We start from the raw sequence: 27,645 nt of genomic DNA, 5'->3' as shown, positions 1-27,645 counted from the left end.
GAAGGGAAGGGAAGGGAAGGGAAGGGAAGGGAAGGGAAGGGAAGGGAAGGGAAGGGAAGGGAAGGGAAGGGAAAATGAAGCTCTACAAAACTACCTTCACTACACAGCTGTGCTACACAGTCATTACACATACATGTATCTTTGCAAATCCATGCTCCTGAGATGCCACAGAATCACGCTGAATGGCTGAGGCTGGCAGGGACCTCTGGGTCCATCTGGCCCCTACCCTGCTTCAGTAGGCCAACCAGAGCAGGGTGCCCAGGACAGTGTCCAAGTGGCTTTTGAGTTCTCCAAGGAGGGAGACTCCAGGCTACCTGTGCTAGGGCTCCCATCACCTGCATAGTAAGGAAGTGCTTCCTGATATTTACATGGAATCTCCTGTGTTCCAGTTTGTGTATGCTACATCTAGCCCCGGTGTCACTGGAAAGAGCCTGGCTTCATCTTCTTTGCACCCCCCATGCCGTATTTTGTATAACTCATTTTGTTCTCCCTTTTGATTACGTTGCTAATATGGTCAGCATCAGAGTATAGCACAGCTGAACAGAGTTGTGTGCCTAAGCACCAGCAAGGTATTAAGGGGATCTTTCTTCATCTTCTTCACCACATATCCAGTCTTGCAACATTAGCTGCCGTACCTTTAGCAGGCTTTACGGTATGCATGTTCTAATCACCTGAATTTATTTAACAACTTAACAAGTTATCACTGGAACAAACAACATTCATGTTCCACTTTAGAATGTGACTTTACCCCTGCAAGAATATAGTGAAATTTATCTTCAAATAGAAAAAAAAATATATAAATTTATCTTCAAATAGAAAAAAAATATATATATGTGTCAAATATAACAACCATGGGAGTACAAAGGAAAGGAGATACTACACCTGCAGATGAGATGACCCTCTGAATGGGACTGACAGCCAGGGAACCTTTAGGCCCAATGAAAATGATGTAAGACCACCTGCTGATTTTAGCATACGGACCAAATCTTAATACAGGTCCAAAACCAAAAAGGGAATCTGTGGAAGGACAGCAAGGATATCAGAGTTTCTTTGCAGTAGGAGCTCACACTCAGCTAAAAATATCTTAGAAGTTACCTTAAGTTTTCTCCATTTTGCAAACATTTGCTGAGCTGTATTTTAGAATGCACAGCATCACAAAAATAAAATGACAGCAGTTGTTGAACATGGATAACCTACTCTAGTATAAACTGCTATCATGGATGATTTGCATGTCAAGGACAGCAGAAGTCCAATTCACTGTTTATCTTTAAAATCTGCTGCTAGAAGTAAATCTGTTTTCATATGAGCCATCTGATGTGTTTTGGAATGGTATTGCTATTCTAATTTCCATCCTTTCCTTCCACTGTTCATTCCATTAAGCCAAATTTTGTTTTCCATTCTTCACATTATCAGGCAGTGGCAGATGCTACTGCAATAAATTTAATAGCAGTATAAACACTACATTTAGTTATGTCCAAACACCCTTTAATTAATTACATGACACTCCAGAAAGAGTCAAGGAAGGAGAGATCACATGCTACTGGGGAGAAGGAGAGTAGTTTGTTTACACAGAACATTCACTGTGGAAAAAATTAGTCAATGCAGCCAAAGTGCCTGAGGATGGGGCAGAGAACACCAGGACAAAGTGAAAATCACCATAACTGAAAGCAAAGAACCATGAGGGTGCATACAGATTTTTCCATTATACTGAGTATTTTGACTACTGCATAAATGTTGGAGAACCTTGGAGATGAGTTATATGGAGGATGTGGCAAAGGAGACTGAAGCAGTGATCCAGTGAAAGATGAGACCAGATGCAGAGCTTGATGAAACATATTAGTGTGCACCTTGTCTTGCACAGCAACATTAATTTCCTGTAGGAATTTAATGGCTCCAACTCAACATAGCTCATAATTTCAGATTTTATGGGTTAGTATTCATACCACAACTGACTAGCATCTTAAAAATAATAATAATAATAATAATCTAACCCATTTAATGCAAAGAAATGAACCTTTCTGTTAAGTAAGTGGAAAATGCTAACTCAGAGCCAAGTTGGCATATCTGCAATATTTGCTTGTGAATCTCTTGACCCAATCATTAATTTATTTTTAAACTAACGTTTGAAATGCAAAATTCAACAAAGCAGCTAAGACCCACACATAATTAGACTGAAAAAAGAGGTCTTAGGCTGCAGGGTGTGCTTGGGGTTTCTGTCAGTGTCTGACAGCATCAGTTTAATACTGTGGGAGGTGCACCCAGGCTGAAGAACTGCTCAGCCTGGTGACAGAGTTTTGGGAGGAGGTGGGTAGGCTGAGGAGCATCAGGGAGATGGAAAAACAGATGGACTGGTGGAATCATACCCTACCATCCCTGGGACAGACGTGTCAGCCAGTCATAACATATGACATGAAGAATTCCCTATCCTCTCTCCACCAGGCAGAAGGTGGTGTGACTGAAGAGCTAAGGGGGGATGGAAGCAGCTTTCTGCTCAGTGCAGCATGTGAATCCCCTCCCTGCCTACCTTGCCTTCCCAGGTGCCCTTAAGACAACAGGTATGAGGCTTGGGAACTTGACGGACAGGACAGTATGGATGAAGATCCATCTAGGTTGAAGAGGTTGTCTAAGGCAAGTCAGCCCACCCCCAGTAACAAGATAACTTACATTATGAAAACAAAATGCAGATCAGTGACTCCCTTCTGAGGGGAACAGAGGGCCTGATATGCCAAGATCCCATTCATTGGGAAGTCTGCTGCCTCCCGGGGGCCCAGGTAAGAAACATTACTAGAAAACCTCCTAGGCTGGTATGGCTCTCTGATTATTTATCCATTACTGCTTTTTCATGTATGTAGCAATAAAGTTGGTCATCGAAGGTGATCAAAGAGACCTCAGGGTCTTGACAATTAGTTAAAGGATCAGGAGGCACAGCAATTGTTTTCCTCTATCCTTCCAGTATCAGTGAGAGAAATAGGCAGATCCAGCTGATCAATATGTAACTCTGACAGTTTTTTGACTACAGGATGGTCTACATGACATCAGGCCTGCTGTTGCCTGATGGGATGCACCTTTCTCAGAGGGGGAAATGAATTTTTGTGCCTAAGTTAGCAGAGCTGATTGAAAGAGCTTTAAACTAGGTTCGAAGAGGGGAATGGGATACGGGACAGCATGCCAAAGTTTGAGGCACTCTGTGTTAGTGAGATCCTTCAATCTGTTCCATGAGGCTACACATGCAGGCTACATTGGAGCACACTGAAATGTTTCTACTTCAATGCATGCAGCATGAGGAACAAGCAAGAGAAGTTAGAACCTTTAGGTTGGTTCCAGAGCTATGACATCATTGATACAAGCAAGATTTGGGGGGAAGCAACAGGTGGCTGGAGTGCTGTGATGGATGATTATAGGCTCTTCAGGAGGGACAGGCAGGGCAGGCAAGGCTGGGGGTTGTTGGTGTATATAATGGATGGGCTGGACTGTATGGAGCTTGCAGTTGGTGATGGCACAGTTGAGAGCTTCTTGGAAAGGATTAAGGGGCAAACACATAAAGTAGATGTGGTGGGAGTCTAATACTGTAGTCAGCCAGCATGACGACATCAATGAATTCTTCTCACTTCCATAAACAAAATGATAGTTTGGACTTCAGGCTCTATTGCATCAATCAGCTCCTTGCTGGAACACCCAGCTAAAAGCTAGTCGATGTCAAAGAGCATTAAATATTTGGGTCTGGATGGGGAGCAAATGGACTGCAGGGGAAGTGTAAAAGGTGGCAATGAAAACACTTTTCCACTTGTTTCTTGGATGTCTCAAAATTACTTTGGATGGATATAACTGTTGGCCTAGATGCATTACTTGGTCAGGCCCCAGACGTGGCTAAACCCCTTAAGAAATAACTAAGAAATAAAGTAATTCTTATTGGAACCTGCAGCAAATGTGCATGTGCAAGCAGGCACTTTCACATATCTCCAGTAAATTATTTATGAACCAGAACAGCAATAAAACTTGACTGCTTTCTAGATGAGCTCTTTATTATCTGTTATTTGAAACACTGAAGGTCAACACATCTCTTGTCATACAACATGGACCTTTGAGAGATAAAAACAGATAGCTTTATTTTTCCTCTTCATACCAGCATTGAAATAAGTAATTTCATAGCTTTAATGCACTATAATTTTGAGAAGGCTCAGAACAAAAAAGGTCACCTATTGCCATTTTAATGAGCATACAAACTTAATCCCCAAGCACATTTATGCTCATACATTAAGTACTCCTTCTGGCAAAAGCCAGTAATTGCATGCTCCTGAAAAGCATGAATACTGCAAGAGGAGACAATCAAAAGAAGCAGAGATTGCACATAATTTCCAGATGTCATCTAATTCTAGCATGTCTTACAAAGACACACTTGTTTTCCTCAAAAGAAATAACGATCAAACAAGAACATGCCAATTACCTACAATCCTGTAACTACACAAATTCACATCAACGGAAATATCCATAATGAAAACTTAATCAATTTAAATGCTGCTCCCAGTTTTCCCCTGAAGATGTATTTCTATCACTGATGAGAAAGGCTGTGATGGTCAAGTGCTCTCAGTTGTACTTACTGAAAATCAGTGACTGAATTAAATTACACACTTGCCATTTATAAAGTTCCCAATAACCTTTGCATGTCTTACATTGGATCTGTAGCATTACTTAAGTAGTGTCCAGTGGGTCTTCAGCTCTGCTCAGAGCATGCTGCATCTTCTCATACATCTTAATTCATTGAAAGATCCCATAAATGATATGCTTTATTAATTGATTTGTTAAATCATGAAAAGTAGTCAGTGCTCTACTCCCTGCATAGCCACTGAGCAAAACCATTTGTCCTAGAGACTGATTAAATTGCAACAAAGCTTTCTGCAACCAGAGTCAATGAACTCATCATTTTCTGGGAACCACAAGTAAATCCAGCTTCAGCAAAAAAACACATATTAACTGGAAAAACAGACCATACTCCTCACATCTTTCCACTGAGACAGTTAAATTCCTCACAGGAACGTCATAGAGGACATCTTTCTCTTTTCTACATAATGTTTTTAATGAGAGAATCCAGGTTTACCTAGGCTTACAATTTTTGGCTATAAACACTTGGGCTAAGACTGAAATAGCTTTTTACTGCGGCACAGGAGACAATACAGTCAAGCATCCTCCTCATTCTCTCTTTGCCTTCCTCATTTGTATCTGATGGTTGCTAGTCAGAAACATTTCTAAGACTGCTAAATCACTAATTGCTATTCGGTTTTATTAAGCTGTAGCAAAAGCACTTAATATCTGTACTAAAAACACTGCAATAAGATCTATCAGCATTTGGCAGATAACTATGAAGACAAACACAGAGGAGCACATGCAAGGAAAAATCAACAGGTAGCAAATCAGTAGGACTGAATTTGAGAGTGGCAGAGAAAAGAAGGAAATGCCTTTAACTGCCTCACCTGTTAAGAAATCTGATGTATTTAGCAGGGGTGCATCAAGGAAAGTTCCTAACCAGCAGCGTGCATTACAGCCAGTGTTCTTTCTTTTGCACTACTGAAGCAATGAAATTACATGCTGACATAACAAAACATGGTATATGAAATACTGGCTCAGTCTTCTTCTGCCCCACTCCTTACCAACTTCAACTCTTGACTGACAGCCTTGTTCAATAATGGTAAAAACCAGCACAATGAACGAAAAGCTACAGTACGCTTACAGTATACATTAAGCAATGTGCATATATATATATATATATATATATATATACATACATATAACGTCTCCCCAGGATATATATAGACACACACACACACATTGTAATGTCACCTGGAAAGACCTCATTGCAACCTTTCAATACTTAAAGAGGCCTTATAAAAAAGATGGAGAGGTACTCTTTACTTAGGTAGATAAGGATAGGACAAATGGGATTAGTCTTAAACTAAAAGAGGATAGATTTACTTTAGACATTAGGAGGAAATTCTTCACTGTAAGGGTAGTGAGGCACTGGAACAGGTCACCCAGAGAAGTTGTGGATTCCCCAGTCCCTGGAGGCATTCAAGGCCAAGCTGGATGGGGCCATGTCCAACCTGATATAGCGAGTGGCATCCCTCCTATGGCAGGGAGTTGAAACTAGGTGATCTTTAAGGTCCCTTCCAACCCAAGCCATTCTATGATGAGCAGTATCAGAATGTAGATGCATCTTACACATAAACCAACTCATCAAATGCTGTTGAGTTGGGTACACTGCCTGTAAAGCCCTTTTGAGCAGTTATGTGTGAATAGAAGTGAAGTAAAAGAAGAAAACAGATGAGAATTCTTTCTTTTACAAAACATTGCAAGAAATTGTTGCTTGTGATGAAGGATACAGAGAAAGTAGAGTTACTGTATGCCGTCTTTGCTTCAGTCATTACTGCTAATGCGTGCCCTCAAGAATCTTTCATTTATGATACCAGGGATAAAGTATGGAGAAAGGAAAATTTTCCCTTGGTTGAGGAGTATCAGTTTAGAGATCATTTACGCAAACTTGATACCACAAATCCATGGACTTGGATCGGAGGCACCCACACATCCTGAGGGAGCTGGAGGATGTTATTGTTAAGTCACCCTCCATCATCTTTGAAAGGCTGTGGAGAAGAGGGGAGGTGCCTGAGGACTGAAAGAAAGCCATTGTCACTCCAGTCTTCTAAAAGGGAAAGAAGTAGTCATGGAAGAAGACAGTCAGTCTGACCTCTATCCCTGGAAAGGTGATGGGACAGCTAATCATGAAGGCCACCTCTAAGTATATGGAAGACAAGAAGGTAATCAGGAGCAGTCAGCATGGATTCACCAAAGAGAAATCACGCTTAATCAACCTGACTGCCTTCTATGATGGGACAACCAAGGATGGAGCCAGTCTCTTTTCAGTTGTGCCCAGCAAGAGGATAAGAGGCAATGGGCACAAACTGAAGCACAGGAAATTCCAGCTGAATATGAGAACACTTCTTTACTGTGAGAGTGACAGCACTCACTGGAACAGCTTGCCCAGAGAGATTGTGGAGTCTCTTTCTCTGGAGATATTCAAAACCCGTCTGGATGACACCCTACGCAATGTGGTGTAGGTGATCCTACTGAGCAGGGGGGTTGGACTAGATGATCTTGAGAGGTCCCTTCCAACCTTGGCCATTCTGTGATTTTGTTATTCTGTAACTGGCTGGAGAGATGAGGGAAAACATTGGATTTTGTCTGCCTGGACTTCAGCAAGGCTTTTGACGCTGTTTCCTACAACATCCTCGTACATAAGATCAGGAAATGTGGATTAGATGAGTGGACAGTGAGATTGATTGAGAACTGGCTGAATGGCAGAGCTCACAGGGTTGTGATCAGTGGCAGTCTAGCTGGAGATCTGCAGCTCGTAGCGTCACTCAGCAGTCAGTTCTGGCTCCAGTATTGTTTAACTTACCCAACAATGACCTAGATGAAGGGATGGAATGCCTTCTCAGCAAGTTTGCTGTTAACACAAAACTGGGAAGAGTGGCTGGCTGATACCCCAGAGGGCTGCACTGCCATTCAGAGAGACCGAGGCAGGCTGGAGAAGTGGGTGGAGAGGAACCCCATGATGTGCAACAAAAGCAAGTGCAGGGCACTGCACTTGGGGAGGAATAACCCTATGCCCCAGTACAGGTTGGGGGCTGACCTGCTGGAAAGCAGCTCAGTGGAGAAGAACCTGGGGGTCCTGGTGGACAGCAAGCTGGCCATGAGCCAGCAGTGTGCCCTTGCGGCTAAGAAGGCCAATGGTATCGTGGGGTACATCAGGCAAGAGTGTTGCCAGCAGGTCAAGAGAGTTAATCCCCCTCTACTCAGCCCTGCTGAGGCCTCACCTGGAGTACTGTGTCCAGTTCTGGGTTCCCCAGTACAAGAGAAACATGGAGCTCGTGGAGAGAGTCCAGCAGAGGGCTGCTAAAATGATTAAGAGACTGGAGCATCTCCCATGTGAGGAAAGGCTGAGGGAACTAGGCCTGTTCAGCCTGGAGAAGGGAAGGCTCAGGGGATCTGATCAATGTATACAAATACAAAAAATGGGAGGGTGTCAAGAGGACAGGGCCAGACTCTTCTCAGTGGTGCCCAGCAACAGGACAAGAGGCAACAGGTCCAAACTGGAACATGGGTAAGACTTCTTTACTGTGATGGTGACAGAGTGCTGAACAAGTTGCCCAGAAAGATTGTGGAGTTTCCTTCCCTGAAGATATTCAAAAGCTGTCCGGACACAATCCTGGGTAATGTGCTTTACATGATCCTGCCTGAGCAGGGAAGTTGGACTAGATGATATCAAGAAGTTCCTTCCAACTTCAACAATTCTGTGATTTCCAAGCACTAAAATATTACTTACATGTCTACATAAAACCTTTAACTATGGGGTATTGTAAATTATACTTCTTTTTAGCATTTACATAATGTCTGACACATAATTGCTTCAATAGTCAGATTTTCTTATTAATGTTAAATTAACATGTAAGGCAACATAACAAGGTAAACATTACCTTGATTTTCTTCCATCTTCTCAATTGTTTCTATCTGTTCAACAAGGTCATTTGAGTTCCATTGGCTCATGCCTATAAGAATGGCACTTTTTCCTTCCACCACCTCTTCTGTAGGAAGAAAAAGGAGAAAGAATAAATTGCAGTGATGAACAAAAGAACAAATATAACGTTAAAACTACTAACTGTTAGAGAAATATATAAGGTTAAAACTAGTAACTGTCAGAGAAATAAACAGATCATCATGTTTCCAAATGAGAATACATAACAGGTTAGCATATGCAAGATTCTCCAGGAAAGCTTCCTGCTTAGTGATATACCCTGAAATGTACCTATGTGCTACATAATTTTTTTTGTAGGAAAAACAGAGAAAAGAGAGAACTGCTTGCATTTTTGCTCTTACCTTGAGCAAGTCTTTTAAAAACAAAGTTGTGAATAAATCACTCAAGTGTTTAATATCAATAATTAGTCAAAATTCCTCCCTCTTCCCAACCCAGGCAAGCAATGAAGAATGAAGATTAAAACAGCCCTAAAACATGCCTTTTTTTTTTTTTTTACCTAACAGCTGAAAGAAATTTCACATAAACTTCCAGTTTTGCCCAAACCACAGTTCTCCTCCTTTAGTCTCTACAAACTGAGGATACTTACAGTACTGAAGTATCAACATGCCTTTTTTCTTCCATGAAACACATTTTACCTAAAAGACTGAAACTATTTTCTAACCAGAAATCAGGTAAGTATTGTTTATTCAGTCTTTACAATAGTGCTCTGAAGCAATGTAGTAGGCTGGAAGCCTAAGGATATTCTCTTATATGACTGGGTGGAGCAGAAATGCTTCAGGGGACATGCACTGAAAAAACAAAGCTTGCTAGTGTCAGTATCACTGTGAACTTCTTGAAAAATTAATAACCTTTTTGTTCTAAAAGCCTCTCACCTGACACAGGAATACAAATGCTGCACTTTCATGTGTATAATTCAGTAACAAGCTTGTGATCCAATAGCAATGTGCACACACACACACACACACACACACACACACTCGCACACAAAAGAAAAAAAAAAGATTTTCTGTGGGTCATGCAGGTAAAAACGCTGCAATTAAACTATTCAAGTAGTAACTATCTAGTACTGACGTAATTATATTAATATAATACAAATGGATTATATCCTTATACTTATTCAGGAAACGAAATGTGCTATACTATAGGGTAGTTAAAGTATTCTGTAACAGTCAAACTATATGAACTTCTCAGAATGTGAACATGAACATTTTCCAAGATGCAAGGAAAACCTCAGTCAACATCCTGGGACTTTTATCAGCCATATAATTGTAGTTCAACATTCACCTCAGCCTGAAAATAGAGCTCTAAATGTGGCCCATTACTATAAACATTTCTAAGTTTATTATGTATCAAATTTTAACATGTAATCAAAAGAAGTATCTTCCTACACTAGACAGGCCTGAAGTGAAAGTATATCTCTAAAAGTCAACGTTAAACCATCAATACTAGCTTGTAGATTTCAATATACTAAAATTCTGACTTTACAACATTTAAAAGGCATGGCAGAGGGAAGAAAGGACTCAGAGACCTCTTTACAAGCATGTTTTTTTCCTTTTCTCAGAAGCCACCTGTGCTATACAAAGCTTTAAAGTTTCATCTAGGTGCACAGAGACATCTAGGAGCACCTGAGAAAACAGACCAACACCCTCCTCCCTCCTTGCTGCAACTTCCTTTCAAGGTGGTTGTAGCGAGTGATGAGGTCTCCCCTCAGACTCCTTTTCTCCATACTAAACCACCTTAGTTCCCTCAGCCACTCCTCATCAGTCTTGCTTTACATAGTCCATATACCAATTTTGTTGCTCTTCTCTGCACATGCTCAAGCAACTTCATATACCTTTTTTACTGAGAGGCCCGAAACTGAACACGATATTTGAGGTGCAGTCTCACCATGCTGCATACAAGGGGACAATCACTTCCCCAGTCCCTCTAGTGACACTATTTCTAATGCATCACACCTTGTTCACACACAGCTCAAACTTCACCCTGGTAGGACATTCAGTATACAGAGAAAATATCTTTAGTGATCATCATTTAACTGAGGAAAATCTGCTGGTTCCCATGCAATAAAGTAATAATAAGAAAATCCAACATGGTAGCGTAACTCAGTCCTGCCATGAACTGAGAGCTTTGTGACTGACATATTCCATGCCACATGGAAAGCAGGCAACAAGGGAGAGGTGCGCAGAAGAAAACAGTAAGATATTACTTCTCCCTTTCTCTATGGATTTCACTAAAGTAAGCAGCTAGCCAGGGCAGATGAATCGACTGTCAACACATATACAGCTGTTCAGATCGTAAACACAGGTGTTTAATTCTGTGTTTACAAGGTAGTCAGATAGAACTTTATTTGAGTAAATGGGGTTTGACCCCAGCTGTTTATCATATTGTTACCCACCGTTTAACAGACCAGTGGCACACACTGTAGAAATAAAGGAGACCATTTCCTCATTACTTTTCTTCTGAAAATCTGCCTGAACTTAATTTGAAAAACATTTTGCAAGCTAACTGCAAAGTGATCAAAAGTTGGAAATACTTGGGTCAAACTCCTGGTACAGTGGGTAATCACTGTTTATCAACATTTCAGTCTCTTGCAAAATGTCTTTAAAGTCCATCCTATGACTATCCTCACTTGAATTCAGACCACATTCAGTAAATTTCAAGTACATTTCTTTTATCATTAGTCTACGATCCATGCCTCAGCAACTCCAAAAATGGCAATCATCATACTGACCTTCAAAGCATTCTTGAACAATGGATGTTGACAATTCAAAAGAATATCCCATCAGGCACAGCGAATGATCATACTCCCAAAAGAGAGCCCAATAAAATATTTTGCAAACAAATAAACTACCTCATCTAACTTGTATGAATCATCGCCATTTTAGTTCTCTCTAAACAAAATTTTAAGTATGAGTTAGTGCTTAAAGTTACAATACCCGCTTCACAGGGAACATAGAAACTGCTGAAATCTGTAAGACAGCTGGTTTAAACTACATGGCAAGTCACTACTGAAATGCACAAAGGCAACTTGGAGAAAAATCAACAGAGGCTGTTTTTCATTTCTACTTCCATCTCTTCCACTCACTAAAGCTTAGGATTTCAATACAGCCTGAACGATTTAGCCATCCTGTTCTCACTGAACATAGAACAGAAACAGAGCACCATCTCTCACTCTTCATCTTCTACGTCTTCCACAGACACACTTAATTTTGATCCACGTAAGAAGTTTCTCTCATATTAAATTCTCATCTCTCACTAGAAGTCTGTTACTAGAGCATTAACAACTGGCTAGCAGATGTTGTTCATTATCTATACATAGCAGTCACATTTTATTTCAAGTAATGGTTATAAAAAGGACAGCTATTGTTATCAGGAGCATTTCAGACTACATAAACTACCCTGACATTAAACAATTAAAAAGTATTTAATGAAAGCTGTATTATACACTAAAATCAATAGTTCCCTATGCTCAAGAACTAAGAATATTGTGACATTTCTCCCAAATGCATTTAAAACATAGTATGCGGAGTACTGTATAAACACACTTATCCTCTTCCTTCCAAACCTTGGAAATCATCCTGCTATAGAACGGCTGATTCAGTAGACAGCATTAGAAATCTAAAAAAATACTGAACAGACATTCTGATTCAAAAGCAGTTTATCTCAAAAAAAAGATGATCTGAGAAAATGGAGGCAGTAGAGTGGAAAAGGGAAGTTTTGGGATTGTCTTCTCCATTCCAAAATTCCATCAATTGCATACCAAACGTGCTAGCACATGGAATACAGCATGCCAGGCCCGGAACTGTTGTTGACATAAAACAGGACCTATTTCAGTTGGGCCTGAGCAACTCCTGCTATATCCTGTTCTAAGAATTTCAGAGTGAGTGAGGTTTTGGGAGGGAAGGTTCCATAAGCTTTTGAATCATTGGAGTTTAACAGAAATGTGGAGATTGTTCTTAAGCATTAATTTTGCTAGGAGCATGGGATGCTTTTCAAAAATTAGGGATAAGACCTCATCCCTCCCCTCTTTCCCATCTTTCTAGTTTGGGTGGTTGTTAATTTATGTAACCTTCAGTATTCTTGATTTTCAGAGCTAAGTTACTCTGGAAGAAAAAAAAGAAAAAAACACCTTCAAGACAGCCACCCCAAATTCCCAAATTTATGGCATTTACACAGCCAGATTTATTTATTTACTTATTTATTTATTTTTTTTTTTTAGTGTGACAGGCCATTTTTCTCCAAAAAGAATCTAGACTAAGTTCAGTGAACTACAAGGTTCCTTTAACACCCATGAACCCTGGGAAGAGGATATCTCTTCTCACATTCATTGTGTCAATCTGATATGCTACTAAATTATTGCTCATACAAAAATGTCATCATCTGCACTGAACAAAATGGGAAACATATCACATTTTATCACTCTTTGGGTAAATTCACAGCACATCACAGTCATCAATAATAAAAGTATATGATGTTTCAAAAATGTATTTTAAAATACTTAAACTGGTGTTGTCATGATTGTATTTTATCTGCTATGGAACAACTCAATTCCAGCATCAAATTTGCCATTTATAAAAGAGACTTTATTGGCTTTAAATTACACAGCTAATTCACCGTAACCACGAATAGAACTATCTGGTTTTAAGCAACAGCTAAAAAAGATTTGTGAACAGGGATGTTGAGAAGACTGTTGCACACAGTTTGCACTGAAATATCTGGAAACTTTAATACCTATCTTTGTGCCTTGGAAAGTCCTGTGAGCAGTGAAGGTGATGCAAGGCTGCACATGGTGTCCATAGATTGCAAACACCAGAAGACTAAGAACTGCTCTAATATCACAGACGTGGGTGTAGTACTAGAAGCAATCACTTGGTCTCTTTCAAACAGATGGTAAATCACACATTTATTATTGGTAACTCTAGAAATTTATTCATACATCATCAAAAATGAATGTATCACATGGAAAACGACCTGCTTACAGAAGTGTCTGCCACTAATATTTAAACTCACTAAGCAGGGGGAAACAAACACCGAGGCAGGCAAAGATTAATTTCTTAACATTAAGACATTCAGTACACATTTTTGCAACACAGTCTTTTCTTAAGATGTCGGTACTTTAGTGAATGAGGGACAGCATCATCATACATAAAGAGTTTTTTTCTAAGCACAACAGAACTTTACATCCCACTGTTGCCATTGAACACGCTCATGCTGAGAAACATTTAGATCCTCCAAACTTCCACTTTAGTTCAAGGCAGCACTGTCAAATAATATGCAAGTTTCTCAGCAGAGCAGTTTAAAATTAAATAAATTAGACCAGTGGGTCTATTTTCAGGAGAGCATGATGCAGCAAATTAAAAGCAACACTTAAATAGCAGAAAGCTACCATAGCCTCTTTCATGATTAAGAACCTTGACAAAGCACAGGCAAAGCCTGGCTTGAAATACACAGCACATAGCTATCGGCTTCCTCTTTTTATGAACACAGCAATACAGATGCCAGTTCTCTAAAGATCAATTTAAGAAAACAGAAATAACAACCAAAGTTTTTAAACAGACTAAATAAATTCATCTGGAAAAAATGATGCTGCTGTATTACATGCCACCTCTTTGATCTTTAGTAGAGCTGTAAGCAGATTTTGGATTGTAACATCTGTTACATGCTTAGGAGGGAAGAAAGGGTTTTGTATCCCTGTTAAAAGTGCCCCCACAGTCTGATTTAGAAACTTATTGCACTCAGTGAAGGAATGATGAAGAAGATATTTTAATGGTTGGTCAGTTCTCATCTGGTCGACAACTTTAGATCAAAAATAACTGGAAGTTGAGTTCAACTGAACTTGAACTAGGTTAGACAGTAGTTACAAGATCTCCTGTGAACAGCAATGCTACCATTCACATCGTATCACAAATGTGGTATTTATTAACCGTTAACTTTGTTTCCAAGAGAATCCACACAAAAACAAAACGAAACAAAACAAAAACACAAAACACCTTGCAGGTACTTTACTAATAACTATCATAAACATTAGGAGGAAATTCTTCACTGTATGAGGCACTGGAACAGCGTGTCCAGAGAAGTTGTGGATGCCCCAACCCTGGAAGTGTTCAAGGCCAGGCTGGATGGGGCCATGGCCAGCATGAACTAGTGGGATCCATCCCTGCCTATGGCAGGAGGGTTGGAGTTAGATGATATTTACGATCCGTTCCAACCCAAGCCATTCTGTGATTCTATGATTCTATAATAAGGCTAATACTAATTATATCTGTCTAGAAACAGTTTGTTTTGGAAAATAATATTGCAATTTTAGTCTCACAGAAATAAGTCAGAGATTTATCAGTTGGTTCAGAGTTTTGGGGTTTTCCCCTGGTGGAGTGAGATCAGTATAATGCAGCAAGATGCATCTTCTTCAAAGCTATCTTACAAACCAGTCAAGAGCACAGAGCTGATCTCCCCAGAAAAAGCTGTTTAGTTTTCACTGTTCTCCTCTTACCCATGCATTTTTAAAGCAACTAATAAACCCTGACAAAACAGCTCCTCTATGCTGAATTTCAACTCAGGCTTATGCCAACATGAAAACACAAGATGTGGCCATGTTTGGTTGCCAACCATTCCTGCAACAATCCCACCCACAAAGGAAACAAAAAACATACTGAAATACAGAATACACTGCATCACAGCAGACATTTAATGCCAAATACTGCCTTATAAGCACTTACTACCATTTTCAGTACCACCATGCATCTCCAGACACCCAAACAGCAATGACACTGAAGCCAAAGCAGTCCCATAAAAGAAAATGTATTTCCACAGAACAAGGTCTCATTCAAGAAAAACAGAATGCTGGGAAATTATATTTATTATAGAGAGAAAATCCAGCAGATGGAGAAACTCAATGACAATCTTAGCTATCAGAAGTAATATATCCATTTCCTTTGCAAAGCATCAAATTTTATTGCACTCAGAAATCAGCAGAACATCTGCTAAGCATGCCGTTATCTGAAACAACCAAACTAAAAATAAAAAGCATACCCAAACCGAAACCAAATTCCCCATGGGACAGTTGAGTTTTCCAGTTTGGATTAGGTTAACTTTAAACTAGAAGAGAAATCTCAACAAATATGGAAGGGGAGGGATATGATATTCCCTCTCCCTTTGACCAAATACTTAATATTGGTATTAAGTACTTAATGAATCCAACTTTCCACAAAAGATAAATGACATTCTACAAGTTTATTCCATTACCCTTTACCCCTGACTTCCAGGTAACATGAGGATGTAACTACGACCACAATAGCTCACATTATGAAAGATCCTATAGCTGTATTTCAAAGTAGTAGCAAAATAATTTCTCTCCTATGGGTTATTCTCTTCAGAAAAGCAAATGAAATAGATCAGAAAAGCATTAGGTTTGGGTCACACAAACAAAAGCAAAACTAGACTCTCCATCTTGCACTGTGCATGCACACAAACTACAACCTCTACTCTCACTTCAGAACGAAACTTGGCACCTTAAAAAAAGATGCCAAAGTTCAGGGTCTCATTAGATACACAGGGAGTGTTGTATTTTGGATTCTCCTGATTAAAACCACAAACATTAAAATATTGCTGCTTCTTGAACAAGCAGAACTTCCAGGCACATCAGTCAACATTTTGCCAGTAGAAAATCTAGGCCATGAATTTTAAAGGCTGGCCATCAGTAACACAGACACTCATGGCCATCATCAGAGCTATAAAACAGAGCACTTAACTCTAACATCATATATTACCTGACCTGTAAACAAGCTGGGCCCAAGAGACCCCACAAAGCTATGGACTTCTGCAGACATGCTTCTTCTGACACCAGATGCAGCTCATTCATCCACACCAGTACTTCACCAATCTCCCATAAATTTAGGCCCACTCATAAATCCTTGTAACAAGATCTTATTCTATTTTTTTCTTCTATATCTCAGTCAGTTGAGGACAACGTTGTCAGTCCATTCCTAAAGAAGCTCAACTACTTGCTGCAAAACTGGAAAGAATGAGGAGAGGAGGACAAAAGCGTGCACTGACCTCGCGCATCAAAGAATTCATCATCGGAGCTCTCCACAGAGTCTTTGAGGACATTCTGCATGTGCCACTGAGCACCACTGAATCGGCGCAGACCAGCTGGAAATACAGAGAGACTCACATTAACCAAAGGGAATGCTCACCTGAGCTCCAGGCTTCAAAGAAAAAAAAATACATTAACTAACAGCTTGTGTAGATGGCTCAAGAGGATCCACTTGGTCAGGACACATACTTTAATCTCAAAAAGACAGCCAGAATTTTCCAGATACACTCTGAATGCTATTTTCTTACTCTTTGTAGCAGCAATATTAAAAAAATAATAATAATAATAAAAATCCAATTAAACAGCAGCTTCCTGGAGAAGAACTACAACTAGCCTGACTCATAATCAATAACAGTGCTGGCCCCACAAAGAAAGCTTGTGCCTCCAGCAACCTTGGAGTTTTGACACAGAATGTGAATGGAAGGCAGGGAAAAATATCACAAATCCACAGGGGAAAATTCTGGCCACCAAAAAAGCCCTTGGCAGCACCAGTTTTATAATACTGCACTAGGAATGCTTCTAGATTTAGAAGCAACTTAAACACAGCCACAGTCAACAGCAGAAATCTGTGCAAGCTAGCTGCAGTTCTTCACACCCGTATTTATTTGCTGGCTGGACTGCAATTGCATTGCCCTAGTGCATTAGTCTTACTCAGTCTGCTTCATTCTGTGCCAACAGCTTAGCATTAGCCATCCTCATAGGACTCTATTAACATCCCCTGATTGCATTAAACACTGGCATTGCCTGGACTCATTGATTTCATTTACAGTGTCAACTGCTGCATATTCTATTATTTCATTTCGGAGAAGGAAAAGAGCAGACCTACTTCAAAATACAGACTACCTCCTTGGTGATGACATTTGTTCCTTCTAAGTCAATTAACTTTCTCTTCAAATACCAGATTTGCTGACTGGTTCTTAGCAGCCAGACTTCAGCAATTTTTACAAGCAGGGCAGCAGCTAACATTTCATTTTAGCTGTTCAGTACCAGAGTTTCCGAGAATGGGGAAGCTATCTATAAATGCAATGAGTTTAACAGAAACCCACTACATCAGTAATTTGCAATTCATTCACAGTAGCTGAACTAGAGGCACATGTACTAGTTTCCAGAGGCTGTTTAGGCAACACACCAGACTGACAGTAGGAGACAAGGGGAATATTTTCACACAGCAGACAGTCCACAGAAATGCATTGTGTCTTTTCCTCTAGAAGAAGCAGAAGCAAAGCTTCCTATCTAAACTGCCTTCTTTTGCACAGTACCGCAGGTTGCTACACTCACCTGTTACACAGGCAGCTGACTGTGTTTGCCCTGAGCACATAGGCACAGTAACAGCTAGTAAGAAGACCAAAGCAGATCTGGCAGTAGTGTGCAGAGAAGCTGAATTCTCTGTTTACACTCCTGTATGGTTCTAACTTGGTGGAAAGCGAATTCAACTTTTACTTTTTCTGTTGCAGAGCAGGACATGTGCATGAATACAGACAGGCTAATACACTTTAATTGTAAACTAATGCACCACTCTTAAGATTGCACCAACCACTGATCAGTTTACAGACTGGACTGGCATTGATGGGAGAAGGTACAAGGAATAGAAATGCCAGCAAGAAAAAAAACAAACACAACAACAACAACAAAAAAAAACCACCATCAAGTCTAATCATTGCCTAACACTACTATGTCCACCACTAAACCACATCCCTAAGCACAATGTCTGAAATATCTAATACCTACAACTATCTAACTTAAACCTCTTCTTGCACAACTTGAGGCCATTTCCTTGCATCCTAAAGAGAACACTTGTGTTTGAGCCAACTACGACACTAACAAATTGGAAGCTTCTCATCTCCTCTAGCTACTCTCACAGCTGCAACCACCTCATTATAAAACTGCGTGGTTAAATTACAGTTTTAACAGACTTGTGACTCTAGGCCAGGTATATGTGCCAATACAGACTATAATCCTGCCAGATGTCATCTGAATACTTAATTTTATGCACATATTTAATCCAACTGAAATCAGTAGAACCATTAACGTTGCAGGAATTCATAGTACTTTCCCCATCCTATACCTGATTTTTCTGGTTTCTATTTCAGTTTCCATTCTGATTTTTTTTGTTGTTGTTGTTGCTTTGGTTGTGTGTTTTTTTTTTTTGTTGATTATTTTTAATTCATTGGGTTTCATGTTGATACACATTTCCTCTGAAATAGTTAAGTCAGTACAGAAGTTTTGATGAAGGTCACATTTGAAGAAATGAGCACAGAAAAGGCCCTTCTTTATGTGAACTTGGACTTGCAGATATTAGCCTGACTGTTACAGGGAAAGGTGTGGAGATCAGAGGAAGAAACAAATAGCAATAAACTTTCTGACCTTCCCATTGTTAGTAAGGTACCTCCATTCTTTTGGCTAAAGATGTTTAATATTTTCTTCTCATGCTTCTTAGTTTAGTAATAACTTCACTGAAAGGCCACAACCTGAGACCTCTTTTACTGCATCTTAGGTGAAAATGCTTTTTATTGGGACTCCTTCCCATCTTCCTCCCAATGAATAGATACGACTATGCACTACTACAGATCAAATGGTACTCATAGTTGTCTCTACATTACTGAAATTCAATTTCATTTTTGCATTATACACTGTGATTCAGAAAAGCAATGACAAGTACTTTACAGATTCTTGGTAGTTTATTGCCAACATCCATTCTAATTTCATAGTGTTTGATTTCCATTATCACATCAAACAACTGATTTGTGTGAGGATACAGTTGACAGAATTTTTTTGTTAGGCTGTAGTACACGGGGGAAAAAGAAGGCAAGGGGTTTGAACCCTAGTGAATATGTAACACCTAAAACATATGGCAGCTCATTCAGAACTCTGCAGAACTGCCCAATTCACACCTTAGCAGCAATGCAGAATGTTCACAACAACCTTGAAACGGAGAATATTAAAGTGACCACTGCTTTAATATTTCAGTAATTAATTGACCACTGTTTTACATTAAAGGTAGTTAATTCATCAGAGCAAAACTCAAACATACACTTAAACTCAGATCCCTTTGTCTTGTGAAAGTGTTGCTCTGCTTGATTTACATTGGAGGTATTATTTAACACAGTAAATATGTTGCCTGGCTTCTGGATCTGGCTAGAAATTTAAAATTAAAAAGCACAAGTTGTTTTTTCCATTTGCAAAGAGATGCTGGGTAGATGGAATGACCGTTGCTGTTGACATTGACTGCTGTTGCATAATACTTCTTTCTGTTCTGCTGGTTTCAGATGCATCCTGCCTACCCAAAAAGTGATTTAACTGAACTACCCACACAGTGTTACCTAGTGACTACATAGTTAAGTCTTACTGGAGGTTAAAATTACCCACTGTTATTTTCTAGTTATGTTTTCTTTCTTCTTTAGCAAACATGAAATTGAAGATGTACTTTAAAATATGTGAATGTTAACTACTGGAGGCCCTCCTTGGACTCAAGAGCTCAGGCAAGAAAGAGGGAGATATGGATACTCCCTCCAATTATTCCAGGGTAAAAACTGATGTTCAAAGAAAGCCCTCACACACGATGGAAGGTGGCCAGAGCAGGAGTCCAGGATGGAGCAGGTGGTTGGTCAGATGAGGAGGCTGAAGTGGTGCAGGAGGCCAAGGGGGAGAGTGCACAATGCCAAGGAAATATCAGGAGTCCAGAGGTGGAGTGTCATGGGAGAATGGGAGAGGAAAATCAGACTGGCAGGTCAAGCTGGTGAGGAAAATAAAGAGCTGGGCTGGAGGGGCAAACAAAGGAGTGGGAGGCCAAAGTGGAAAGGAAGGCCAATAAGGGAGTGGGCAGTGGGGCTCCAACCAGTCTAAATGGTAGCTGCTTACAAGGGATATGATCTTATTGCCTTCCTCCCACGAGGGAGAGCACTCACATGCCCCTGTGGTTGAGCCTGGAAATCTAGCAGAAATGTTCCAAAATTTTAAAATAATGAAGTTTTCCACCTCTTTTGTTCCCAGAACAAGACTGCAGAAGAGCTGTTGAAGCTTGTGAGCTGGCCTAGAAAAGAGGTGGAGATATACAAGATTCCCCCTGTTGTCAGCAAGGCACCAGATCAAACTACATTTTGCATTCAGGAACTTGCAGCACGCCCAGTACAGGCACTTCTGTAATTTGCATATGCTTACAGTCCTATGAATTGCAGATGTGGAAGTATTGCTGGCACTTTGGAAAGAGGACAGAAGGGGGGTTAATCAGGAAAAATTAAACAGTGGACAGGAGTGGGAACTTCGACAACAAGAATTAGGAGCAAGATCCTGGTTTAACAGGCAAGAAGATGAAAGGCAAGGGGGCAGGAATATGTAGGTGGGGAAAAAAAAGAATTTTAAAAAATGGTCATCTTGAAAGAGGAATCAAGTAAGCAGGGGTCTAGAGTAAGCAAAGTCATTATGTTTATCAGAGAAACTGAAGCCCAGAGAAGAGATGTAAACAGAATTTCTCTGAGAGCAGACCTGGGCTGACAGAGGCAGGGTACTAAGACTGGGTTTCTAACAGGCACGGAAAGGGCTGACAGATACAAACAGGCAAGAATTGAGGGCTGAAGGGAAGCATTAACAGCAGAATGAAATCATCAGAAAGTAAGCAGCTTGGGACAAGAAGTGGAGAAGAGAAGCAGCTTGAAGATAGTGTTGGATGGACAACAGAAAAGCTAAAAACAGCAAAGGGCCTGGGCACCCATTTATTCTCATAGTGGCTGCACCTGTCCCTACATAAAAAATAAAAGGGAGAGCGAAGAGCCTAGTTGACTCAGCCACAGATACACTACAAATACACAGATAGAAGGCAGAAAATGTCCGTGTGAAATGCAAGTTCCCATGTTAAGAAGTGAAAGGGCTAATTGGAGAAACAGTCCAGACACCACTGTGGGCTAAGTACCCAATATAACCAATTTCTCTCTCCTATTTCCTCACTCAGTGCCTTTCTACTAATAGCACTTTAGCAATGACAAGTCCCTGGCTACCTACTCTGTACATCCTTCAACTGACAGTTCTGCAACAGATGGTATGGACAGGCATATATTTGTTCACCGAGCACAGGAAACAAAACAACAACAACCACAAAAAAAAAGAAGCTAAGCCATGCAGGCCTTTCATCCCCTATTTTAAGGTACCAGTGGCATTTTCTGTCTTGCACCTTATAGCATTACTGATGAGATGAAAGAACAGAGAGGAGGTTGAACATGGTGGTTCACGCTCCAAATCCTAGATCAAGCTTTCCTATAAATACAGTACATCTTTTAGAGCTGTTTCTTGATGCTTCAGATGCCAGATCTCCCACAGCAGAAATTAACTTTACCCTTTTTCTTAGCAGCTTCACCACCTCCTCCAAACTCACTCCTCAAAACCAGGGAACATATGAATATTCTCTAACCTTTCCCTGAAATGACTGTAGGTGGACTGCCTGCATCACATCTGAAAGTACTTTCCTAGTGCAGACATTTTTGCTTTCTGTGAAGGATCTGGCATTTTTGAGTCACTGCTGTCTGTTACACAAGGAAATAAAGATTAAGAACAGATATCACACCACCCACAGGGACATGCCAGGTAGCGAGCTGCAGTTGTCCCAATGTGGTCGGCAACCTACAGTTCTGCAAGTGCCCTAGCAAGTTCTTTGCAGGGATTTTGCTTAAGACCTTACGTCCAATAGGTGAGATCTGGCTACTCAAACAAGTCAAGATTACTGCCTCTAAAAGCCCATCATAAGCACATGTGCCATTCAAAACTGATCAACCAGATGTTGTGGTTCATAGAATTACGGTCTTTGCATTTACGACAAGGCCACAGAAATGCTCATGGCTGCAAGGCAAAACAGCCACAACATTTGCTTGTTTGTGCATATTCTTGCTCATGTAGGTAACTCCATAGGCTCCATTTCTACAAGCTGCACATTTGCTCTGCTCCTACGTCAGATATGTTTTGAAAGAGCTCTTTTGTGAATGGATGGTTCTTGCATTTCCTTAAGTCAAAAAGCAGTGACAACATAAAGCTACCAAACTACCACGAAGTGAAAACACCACATCCTTCTTCCTATCAAAGTTAAAAGGACAGCAAACCAATGCCCCAAAAAAACAACGTGACTTTTTACACTTTTGATTAATACTTTGTCTATCAAAGACTAAAACCAATCATTTAGTTCTATACTCTACTTCCATTTTCTAAAGTGATTGATGTTCTCACATTCCTGAATGCTGTTTTTCTCAGGGCTGCCTGCAATCCATGCCTACCTTGGGGAAATATTAAAAAATAAAATCAAATAATCCTGTTGGGAAAAATAACTTGGTTTTAGATGTCATGCTACCATGCAACTGTAAAGCTACACTGACAGATAAACGGACTGGCACCAAACACTAGGCAAGTTTCACACACAGACCAACAGGCATTTAGTCATTGCACAGTTAGGCCGTCACCTCCAAAAGTAATGGGTTCAGAATTCAACCAAGAAGAAAAACACTTCTGCAACAGCAAGAGGTTTCTCATGGGCTCTGCCAGCTGACAAAGGTCACTCACGTGCACCGAACATGTGTTACATGGGATGTGGCTGCCAGCAAGCATGGGGCATCAGGCTTAGGGCAGAGTGGCTGGAAGCTGTGCAGAAGAAAAGAATCTGGGGGTGTTGGTCGATACTCACCTGAACATGAGCCAGCAGTGTGCCCAGGCGGCCAAGAAGGCCAACAGCTTCCTGGCTTGTATCAAGAAGTGTAGCCAGCGGGACCAGGGAGGTGATCGTTCCCCTGTACTCTGCTCTAGCAAGGCCGCACCTTGAGTACTGTGTCCAATTTTGGGCCTCTCACCAAAGGAAAGACACTGAAGCCCTGGAGCATGTCCAGAGAAGGGCTATGAAGCTGGTGAAGGGTTTGGATCACAAGTCCTATAAGGAGAAACTGAGCGCCCTCGGGTTGTTTAGTCTGGTGGAGCGGAGGCTCAGGGGAGACAGACCTCATTACTCTCTACAACTACCTGAAAGGAAGGTGTGAGGAGCTGGGGGTTGTCCTCACAAATAACTAGTGACAGGAAAAGAGGGAATGGCCTCAAGTTGTGCCAGGGGAGGTTCAGGTTCGAAACTAGGAGGCATTTCTTCTCAGAAAGAGCGATTAGGCACTGGAACAGGTCACCCAGGGAGGTGGTGAATTCACCGTCCCTGAGGGTATTCAAGGAAAGGTTGGATGTAGTGCTTAGGGACACAGTTTAATGGGTGACATTGGTAGTGTGGTGATGTTTGGACCAGATGATCTTGGAAGTCTTTTCCAATCTTAGTGGTTCTATGATTCTTACATGGCTTTGCCGCACAGTACTCTCAATCTCTCCAGCCCAAAGTCCAGCAAACTGATCTCCAAATTGCTCAGACTCCAAGGGAAGCAAAAGCAAAAACATGTGAGCCAGTAAGCACAAGTGAGTCTGGATCTGCATTTTCCTTTGAAGGGGTACTACCCAAACAAGCACGTCTTTATTGTCTTCAGAGGAGCCCGCGGCTGCCACGTCCCTTTCTGCTTCTCCCACGTCAGGCAGCAGCGAGCATCGCTTCAAGCAGGCTGCAGCCACGGTGCAGCCTCCGGAACCGGGAGACCCTCCACAGCCCCAGCCCAGCGCCGAGGAGGAGAGCCGGCAGGCAGCAGGACACCAGCGGCCTGGGCAGACGCCCCACGCGGGACTCCCGCTATCGCGGACACAGGGCCTACAGGAGCGCCGAAGGCAGAGCGGACCCTGCTCGGGCGAACGCGCCCGGGTCTCGTTTACGGGAGCCTGCGCCTACCGGTCCCGTGGGTCGGCACGGGGCTGGGCAGGCCGCGGCACCCTGCACAGGGCCACGACGGGGCGGCCGGCTCGGAGCGGCTCGGCCTGCGGCGGGCACAGAGCGTGGTCTGCCCCCGAGGCCGGCCGGTGCGCGGGGAGCGTCCCCCCCCCACCTTTCCCCTCCCCTCGGGCCGGCCCCTCCCGCCGCGCGGGCTCCCCGCTCACCTGGGCGCGGAGCTTTCGCCATCTCGGGGCTCCCCGCTCCCGGCCAAGCCGTCGCCGGCCGCGTCAGCTGCTCGCCCGCGGGGCCCTCCCGGCGCGCCGGCACCCCGCGCCCCGCCGCTCCATCTGCTCCCGGCGGAGGTCCCGCACCGCCCACCCGCCTGCGGCGCCGAGAGACGCGACCGGGAGGCGCCGCCGTGCCGTGCCGTGCCGCCCCGTCCCCCCCGCGCAGCCCACCCGCCGCGGCGCAGCCGCCGCCGTTAAAGGCGCAGCGAGCGGCTCGGGCGTGACCGGGCGCCGAGCCGGGCCGGCAGCCCCGCTGATGCGGCTGCTCGTCGGCGGCCGGGAGGGCGATGGGCGAGGCCCGAGCAGAGGCGCGGCCGCGGGACTCCCCAAGCCCGCCCGCCCACAGGGCCCGCCCAGCCGCAGCCCAGAGCGGCCGCCGCTCGGAGCTGACGCCCTCAGTGCCCGCGGCCGGCCCGTCCTGCGGCTCTCCTTCGCCGCCTTTCCTTGCCGCCCTGTCCCCGGCCGCCCGGAGTTACCTCCGGTCTGCTGCCCGCTGCGGAGCGCCCGGGGGCTGGCCGGCGGCACGGGCCTCGGTCGCTGCGGCAGCACCGGCCGCACAAACAGCTCCTGCAGGAGGCTGGTCCGGATTTAACGGCAAAAAGCCCTTGGGGACTGCCAGGCCGTGCCAGTGCAGTGGCCAAACTGCCGCAAGGCCTTTCAAGTCCACGGTTGGAGAGCTGCTTGCACGCTGCCGAGCGAGTTGAGCTAGGGCATGTCCGGGGCGGGACTATTTTTCTCCCTCTTCAAGACCCTCACTTGAGGCACATTAAGGACAAAATAGAGAGAAGTCTGCTTCTCCAGATCTCCCAAGAACTGGGGGAAACTCACCTTCAGAAATGACTGAAGTGGCTGCCTAGCTTGGAGGAATAATGGGAGGAGGCAGGGAGAAAGCCTGTGATGGGCTATATTTTATTTACAGTGTGTCAGAACACCAAAAAATAAAGCATGGTAAACAAAAGTTTGCCCGAGGAAGCATGCAGAAAAAGGAAGAACCAGGAAAACAATGCAACTGAGACCTAAAGCAACTTGCAGCCTTTGTGCCAATACCAACTTGGTAGGTAAAAAAAATAGTTTGCTTTGGATCTTGCTAAACAGTTCATTCAAGCAGTCAGAGCAAGTACCACTGAGAATAGTGTTTTAAACCCCAGAGACAGTTAAGTGGCTTTGTTTGATGCTTAAGTGGAATAGCCACAACTCCCCATAGTTTTCACCCTCCAAAGCCAAGTGCAAGTATGCTAATTATAATTTGTGTTCTCCCATCTATGGGTGACCATGCTCCATGGTGGAAAAGTTTGGCCTTGAGCCACATTGCTGTTTCAGATGAAGTCATGTTTAAAAGATTTGACCACACAATTGCTTTCTCAAAGAAGCTGTAGTGTCAATAAGCTGCCAAATAAAGCAATCCTAGAGAAAAGCTGTGAATGTATTCATGGGGCTAGTATCAGTGCTGGCTCAGGGGAGAATGTCTGAAAGGCAAGGATATATTTGGAACTCCCTACTCAGTGTTGCTTCCTACTGTAACAGTCGCACCACTTTCCAAACAGTTTCTGTCCTATACAGATGTGACTTGCCACCCTCACATCTGGGAAGCAGCAGGCCAGTAATGGGATAAAAACATCTGTTTCAATTGTATGTTAACTCAGTACCAGTTGGAGTAGGAAACAGAACAAAAGACAGACTGAGTTTTAACAAGTATTTGAAAATGCATGATTATCCACAGCTATCAAATGTATGACAAATCCATTTGCAGTTTATCATAAAAGCTATCATGACAACAGCATAAAAGGAATAAACAGCAGCAATTGTCTTCTCTCTGCTATACATTGAGGGCAAACATGCACAAAGCTCTGCTTTCTGTTATGCCTCCACAACTTCTCTGAAATCAACAGTGAGTATGCAAGGGCAGAACTTCATCTCCTATTTCCAGAGGTGATGCGGTCACCTGTGTAGAAGGCCAACATAAGATTTATGCATGACTTAAGCATTATTTCAAGAAATCTACCCATACTGGAGGTGCACGCTAGCAACAGTCTATCAGTGATGCATGCCCAGGGATATATTCATTACAGACCAGACACTGATCCACTTGCACTGTAGCCTTTTGAAAAGTCTTTGTCCTTTCCATATTTGCATTCAGTCTGGACATGGATGTACAAAATATAAGCAAAGAGAAGCTGAATTCACCCAATCCTAACTGCCATTAAGCAGTTTCATAATGGTGACTGAAGTGAACCACAGTAACTTTCCAGATATATCAGGCTAATAGTCCCCACGTCAGCCACCATGTGGAAGCCACACCAAAACAGATTCTCATAATCACCTGAGCAGAATTTTTAATGAGAAGTTTTTCTAGGGCTTGGAAGAACTTAGTCTGCAGATAGGAAACAACCAGGGAGATTCCCATGAGATGGTTACCTCATAATATCTTAATAGCTCTGTCCTTCATTAACTGCGCTCAATTTAATAACCAGACCAAGATTAAAGTGAAGGTGATTCCTTTGTCATGCTCCCCAAATCTTCACTGGGAGAGAGAGGGACAAAACCTGCCTGGAATAGCTCTTCTATTTAGAGATGTGACGCAGTTTATGCAGACACAAAACAATGCAGCCATTTAACATAGATTGTCTCTACAACGTATTGTAGAGACATTGTTTTTTTTCATTAAGACTTTTTGGATAGTATTATCTATCTACTGGGTAAGTGCACGTATTGAACTAAGTCAAAGCAGTCTCTTTCTTAAGCAGAAAACACAAGATGCAACAATTTATGCATTAACATCTATATCAGATTCAAGCTTTGCAAACTATTTAAAAATAAATAAATCATATCTGCTCCAGAAATATTTAGCTAATATTACAGGAAGAAAGACTTTTCATCTAAAATGCCTTTGAGCATTTGAACTCTATGGAGAACTCAAAGA

General features: G+C 42.2%; 1 protein-coding gene across 6 annotated transcripts in view; it reads right to left on the bottom strand.

The window, feature by feature from the left end:
- The window catches only part of PITPNM3 (PITPNM family member 3), a 79,680-nt gene extending 54,272 nt beyond the window's left edge, over window positions 1-25,408 (bottom strand). For 5 of the 6 annotated variants that reach the window (XM_084493524.1, XM_084493525.1, XM_084493526.1 and 2 more), the window contains exons 1-3: window positions 24,663-24,953; window positions 16,637-16,732; window positions 8,526-8,633 (exon numbers count right to left, since the gene is read on the bottom strand). In XM_084493524.1, the coding sequence (XP_084349650.1) occupies window positions 8,526-8,633; window positions 16,637-16,732; window positions 24,663-24,684 (226 nt within the window). In that variant the 5' untranslated portion in view covers window positions 24,685-24,953. Of the gene's footprint in view, window positions 1-8,525; window positions 8,634-16,636; window positions 16,733-24,662; window positions 24,954-25,201 lie in introns of those variants that run through there. The other variant, XM_084493528.1, reaches the window with a different exon arrangement.
- Between the last annotated feature and the right edge of the window lie 2,237 nt (window positions 25,409-27,645).

Source organism: Aythya ferina, assembly GCF_964211825.1.
Source record: "Aythya ferina genome assembly, chromosome: 19".
Classification (NCBI taxonomy): Eukaryota; Metazoa; Chordata; class Aves; order Anseriformes; family Anatidae; genus Aythya; species Aythya ferina.
This window is presented reverse-complemented; position numbering and strand designations above follow the sequence as displayed.